This window comes from Somniosus microcephalus, chromosome 4 (genome assembly GCF_052327205.1).
Source record: "Somniosus microcephalus isolate GS21.2 chromosome 4, FLI_Smic_1.0, whole genome shotgun sequence".
Lineage (NCBI taxonomy): Eukaryota > Metazoa > Chordata > Chondrichthyes > Squaliformes > Somniosidae > Somniosus > Somniosus microcephalus.
In genome coordinates, this window is record NC_140990.1 from 41452116 (window position 1) to 41458822 (window position 6707).

At 44.8% G+C, this 6707-nt stretch overlaps 1 gene segment (V, D, J or C); it reads left to right on the top strand.

Annotated features, from left to right (window-relative positions):
- The first annotated feature begins 4996 nt into the window (after positions 1-4996).
- Positions 4997-5463, top strand: LOC147118715 (T cell receptor alpha variable 18-like). The segment is given in 2 exon segments: positions 4997-5042; positions 5159-5463. Coding segments are annotated over 2 exon segments (351 nt in total).
- The last annotated feature ends 1244 nt before the right edge of the window (positions 5464-6707 follow it).

The window sequence follows — 6707 nt, forward strand, 5'->3', positions numbered from 1 at the left end:
AAAACATTAAATAAATAAACAAAACCCATCACGTTTTAAAAATCAGTTAAAATTACATTACATTAAATATTTTAAACAAAAATATATTTTTTGAAAAAAATAATCAAAGTTTTTTACGGGGCTAAAGATAAACTTACCTTATATAGTATTTTAAAATTATAAATGAGTGAATTTGTTTTTTACTTTTTCAACTCTTATGCCAGTGTTTTCAGCGGGCGGAGGTTCTGCAGAAAGCGGAACGCTCCATCCGCTGAGGCCCTTTTCCAGTGCAGGCATCCGATCTGTCAAAGGCATTTTTGACAGATCGAAAATGCCGGTTTTAAGCGCATGCGCTTCGTATGCCAGAAACCGGCATTTCCGATGTCCCTACGGGTATGTACACAGCTCGTCCACACCCGTAGGCATGGGAAACGACGGGCCATTGCTTCTGCTTATCGGGGTGAGAGCGCCCTCTGGTGAGCACAAACTGGAACTCTCAGTGTGGGTTTTGGTGCGAGAGACTCTCTCTACAGCAGTGTGGGGCTCATGGCGCAGAAATAGACGGCGGTGTCGGAGATCAGGGCGTTGCTGATCGTTAGCTCGGTAATCTTGGTAGTTTTATTAAACGTAGAAGAGAATTGGTCAGTAAATACTCCCTGCAATAATATAAACCACGTACTGTGGAGGCTGCCCAGGGTGCTGACTGTACCAGAACACATGAGTTAGTGTAGCTTGCTTTCACGGTACAGGTTAGTGTGACATTACTTTCCTCTTCAATCGTCATTTCAGGGACCAGCGGTTCCACTATTTCTTGGTGGCTCCATTCTAACATAAAATACTAGTCATAGTCACCATCACCTTCATCATCCTCATCTCAATCAACATAGTTATCATCATCACCATCATCATTTCACCAATCATAACACCTGGGTTACAGCAGTCAGGGGGAGAATGGATTTTTACTGGGGAGGAAATAATTACTGAGAAGTGATATAATGATGAGGAGCGGTGCGAGACGGTTACACATGATGCTCCCTGAGTCTGTAACTCTGCAGTCCGGGAAATTCACTGTCGGAGCAGAAATACTGATCTCCGCCCCACTGCACTGCTGATCCAACCAATGCCAAACAAGGAACACTGCTGCAATCTCTCCAATAAGACAGGGCAGGCAAGGCGGGTCAGAGGGAGAGCAGCAAAAGGAAGCTGTGGGCGGGGCTGCCGTGGGCGGTGTTATCACTAAGGATCTGAACTCAATAATAATGTCCCCTTCGGAAATTATAGAACTGTACCTCTCCATAAGGGCTGCTTTACTTTCGCATTCGTTACAAATTCGGGCAATCAGGCTCGCGATAGGATTTGCAGTATTATTATATTAATCAATAGTTAACAAAATATTCGGCAGTGATGTGGGTTAAAACCAGGGGCTGAAACTAGCGGAGAGAAGTAGAACAAAATGGCAACTGATCCAAATGTCCTGGAGATGCACATCTCGTTTCCACTTAACTAACTTCTGAAATTATGAAACTGTAAATTAATGTAAAACATTATGAGCATAAATGTGAGCTCAAAAGCAATTTCACTTTAATTTATATTGAGAAATGTTAGTCAGTATTGATTAATGTAAGGTGCGCGTCGGTGGGAATCCGCGCTCTGTCACCGCCACCTGGTGGTTGAGTTTGAAGTATCTCCTTTGAGCTGATCTCACAGAACACGGTTACTGTACGAGATGTCCAGAGACCCTTCTCACAGTAGTACACGGCGCTATCAGCGAGCTGCAGCTCAGTCAGGGTGAAACAGTGGATTTTGCATTTAAAACCCAGGGCTTAATGGTTGTGAACCCAAGGAAAGGGGGATGCCTAATGGTTAGGTGTGGGCCAGGCCACATTCGCCTGGGCACACCCTGCCTCAGTGTTACAAGGCCGCGCCCTCTTCCCTCAATGTTACCAGACCTCTGTGACCACCTCAATGCCCCCTAACTTCGATGACTCCTACCCAATGCTATCAGCACTCTCACTTGTTTCACCTCATTCTCCAATGCTGCCACATCCTAGGCACTGATATTTCCCTACAAAACACCCCGACATTGATATTTCCCTCCTCCCTGCCCCCCCCCCTAACCATTGCTACCACACCCAAAAACCTCTTTCCAGTGCACCCAGACCACAGAACTCTCCCTAGAGCTGGTAGGACCTAAGACCATTTGCCCCAGTGTTCACAAACCCTGGGACACACCACTCTCAACCAGAGCTACCAAAACATGGGACTTGGTTTCAATACTGCCGGACCCCAGAATCACTCAGTAAAACAAGTTCTATGTTCCACTCTCTTGCACCACAATGCTGTAAGCTCAGCTTTCCCAACGGTACTGCCATATCTAGTACCACCACTCCATGCTGCCAAAGCCCAGCAACCCCCATTGCTGTTGCTGAACTTGACATACCTACCCCCAATTGCTACACCATCTTCCTGTAAACGCAGATGCCTCTTTTCACTTCAAATTGGTCAATCCTGTAGTTTTAAGAGAAGGGAGCACCATCCATGGCTAATTAAGGAAGTAAAGGATGGTATCAAATTGAAAACGAAGGCATACAATGTTGCCAAGATTGGTGGGAGACCAGCGGATTGGGAATTTTTAAAAAAACAGCAAAGGATGATTAAAAAAATAACAGCGAGAAGATGAATTATGAGAGTAAACTGGCAAGAAATATTAAAACAGATAGTAAGAGCTTCTACAGGCATATAAAAGGAAGCGGGTAGCTAAGGTAAACGTTGGTCCCTTAGAGGATGAGACTGGGAATTAATAATGGGGAACGGGGAAATGGCAGGGACTCTGAACAAATATTTTGTATCTGTCTTCACGGTAGAAGACACTCACAACATCCCAATAATGTATAATCCAGGGGCCACAGGGAGGGGGGAACTAAAGACAATCACTATCACTAAAGAAATAGTACTTGGTAAAATAATGGGACTAAAAGATGACAAATCCCCTGGACCAGATGGCCTGCATCCCAGGGTCTTAGGAGTGGCTGCATTGGTTGCAATATACCAAAATTCCCTGGACTCTGGAGAGGCCCCAGCGGATTAGAAAACCGCAAATGTAACACTTAAGAAAGGAGGGAGACAGAAAGCAGGAATCTATTGACCTGTTAGCATAACATCTGTCGTTGGGAAATTGCTGGAGTCCTTCATTAAGGAAGCAGTAGCAGGGCATTTGGAAAATCATAATATAGTCAAGCAGAGTCAGCATGGTTTTATGAAAGGGAAATCATGTTTAACAAACTTGCTGGAGTTCTTTGAGGAGGTAACGAGCAGGGTGGATAAAGGGGAATCAGTAGATGTGGTGTATTTGGATTTCCAGAAGACATTCGATGAGGAACCACATAAAAGGTTACTGCATAAGATAAGAGCTCACGGAATTGGGGGTAATATATTAGCATGGATAGAGAATTGGCTAACTAACAGAAAGCAGAGAGTCGGGATAAATGGGTCATTTTCCGGTTGGCAAACGGTAACTAGTGGGGTGCCACAGGGATCGGTGCTGGGGCCTCAAATATTTACAATCTACATTAATGACTTGGCAGACAGACAAACAATTAGACAGACAGATGGATAGACATAGAGATTGATGATTAGAAGAGCGGAAGGGAGACACAGAGAGAGAAAGAGACAAACAGAGAGAGAGAGACAGAGGGACTGAGAGACAGAGAGAGAGAAAACGAGGCAGACCTAGAGGTCGCTGACTAGCAGACAGTTGTGTCAATAGTGGAATGCACAAACAGACGCAGCTGTGTAAATAATAAACCAACCTAACAACAACGTTGTTAAGCCCCAAACAACGAAAAGCCCACACTTCACCCGGTGCCTCCTCTCAGTTGCAGATTTCCGACTGAAGGGCAGAATTTGAAGTGTTTCTGTCAGCAAACGGAGGCCCCGTCATTTCCTGAATCAAACCAAGCGCCTGGTTTCAATAAGCTGCCGCTGATCATTGTCGCTGTCTGTGTTCATCAACACTGCCCGCGGCCCCGGCACACAGGCTCCCGGACATCTGATCATCCAATCCCGGGAGTGGGTAAAGATTCTGTCTGACTGTTACCGGCCTCACCCACAATATTCTGGACACATCCAGGAACTGCTCGGAAAGGGGGAAAACCTTCGGACTGAAGCTTATTCTTCAAAATGATTCTCATTTTAACGCTGTTTTGAAACCGACGCTCATTCGATTTTAAGGTTTTCTTGTTGATGTAACATGTTCCATTTGATAGAAATGAAAATCTGGCACGATGTTGTGGCAATGTCACAACCTCGGAGTTTAAACTCGAACCTTTTGTCTGTGTTTCTCCGCCTGTATTTTTGGATGTGTCTGTATGTGCCTGTGTGTTTATCTGTCTGTCTCTGTTTATCTGTGCATGTTTGCCTGTGTGTCGGTATGTGTGATTCTCTGTGTTTATGTTTACAATGCTCTATGTGAGGCTTGTACAGGAGACAGGATGGCGCATTCTGATCATTTGTTAAAGATCTTTCATCTTAAACAACACAGCAGAATATACATAAGTACCCGACACAACATATCAACTAGTTGTCTGCATCTCGGTTTATGCCGTGTGTATATGTGTCTGTGTCTCTATCTATATGCTGTCTGTGCGTGTGTGAGTGTGTATATGAAGGAATTGTGTGTCTTCATGTGTGTGCCCGTGTCTATACGTGTATGGGTGTCTGTGTGTATATGTGTGTGGCTGTCTGTGCATTTGTGTATGTGTATATGTATATCTATTTGTCTTTGTTGCGAATGCGCTATACCATGCTTGTACTACCCACAGGAGGGCGCTCTGTGATCACTTTATAAAGATGATGATCCCAACATAAAGGAAGTGGCTGTTTAGAGCTGTACAAAAGAGGCGGGAGAAGAAATCCATACTGATCTGATGAGATCACTGCGCTGTTTCAGTTCATCCCATTCCAGACCCGGTATAGGCAATGATCACAGTCTCTTGGTTCTGGAGTTCAGACTGGAACCATGGAGGTGAAACTCTGCGTGACTCTGGTTATTGTACTGATCACAGGTCGGTGATATTGGAACCATCCTAGAACATTCGCCAATCCCCATCTACATCTCAGGGTGATTATTCTCTTTCTGTTACTCTGTATAACCCGGTGTGTGTCCGTTGTTTATTTTCAGAGATGAGTAACGGAGACTCGGTGCCCCAGTCAGAACAAGGTGTCGGATCAGAAGAGGGTGCAGATTCAACAATAACCTGCAGTTATTCTCTATCGGGTTCAGCTACAAACTATGACCTCTTCTGGTATCGCCAGTTTCCCCACCAAGCCCCTCAGTATCTGGTCAGAGCCGATAGTTATGGGAATAAAGAGACGACTCCGGGCTTTGAACACTCCAGTGGGAATGTCAACCGGACACAAGGCGCTTTTCACTTATCCATGAAAGGCTTGAAGATCGCAGACAGTGCCGTGTATTACTGTGCCTGAGAGCCACAGTGAATAACGTTCCCTGAGCCCTCATATAAAAACATGGCACAGGTCGGCAACAAGGGTGGGCTCCGGGAAAATACCAGGGATTGAATCCCAGAGAGTTGGTCGAGGAAATACATGTGAAAATATACTGCCTGATCCGAGCGGTTTTCTCTCGTTAAATTCATTGCTGTCAGTGTTGGGATGAATGACGTTTCGCTATCATTTTAATGCAGCGTCTAATTCAGACATTTCCACCCCCCTGTTAGTTCAGACATGCAGATCTCTGGGATGAATAACTGGATCAATCTGTACAAATAAGAGTCCTGGATATGTTGCATATCTGTCAAGTGACATCTTTCAAACGCGATCTAATCTCAGAGTCGGCCTCGGGGGCGTCACACTTCAAAACTTCTGGGATTCCAATGGTAAAACATAGTGACTGACTGAAATCAGCACTTTACTGCTACAAGTTGAGCCTGAGTGGTATCACATCCCGTGTGACTACTTATCATGCCCGCGTGGCTTTAGGACTGTAACTGTTAAAGATGTTGATGGATTGGAGGGTATTATTTAATAGCAGGGCTTGAGAATAATTTGGAATTATTTTACTTTTCGCCTGAATTAGAGAGAGATCCATCTATCTATAGATAGAGACATTGAGTTCCACAGAAAGAGGGACAACGCGAGAAAGAGACAGAAAGACTGACAAAGAGACACAGGGCAAGAGAGTGAGACAGGGAGAAAGACACACAGACACTGACAGGAAAGGGTAGAGTTTGCAGAGTACCAGGAGTAATTGGTACGTAACTAACACTGATTGGTCCACAGCTAATGTCAGTTCTGTGTGGCCAGCCAATCCGGGCCCTGAGAAACGCCCCTCGGTTTCCAAATAAGTGAAGCCTGCCGCTGAGTTGAGTTTACTGATTAGTATCAGACGACAACAGTTCAAAACATCCTGCTGTTTCCTGTCGAACTCTAACCAAATACCATGTGCTCCCCATGTTCCTTACTGATAATAATGGTTATGCTGCCCGGTGAGTCTATGTTTACAGGGTCAGTGTGTGTTCCATGGGTTATATTTACTCCCAGACTTTTGTCACAGTCTTTATTTTGTTACAGGAACGAGTGGCAAAGACTCAGTGTCCCAGGATCCGTCGGAGATAAAGGTTAAAGAAGGACAGATAATAATACTGAATTGCAGTTACTCCACATCCGATACCCTTCCTTACCTCTTCTGGTACATCCAGTATCCCGGGGAA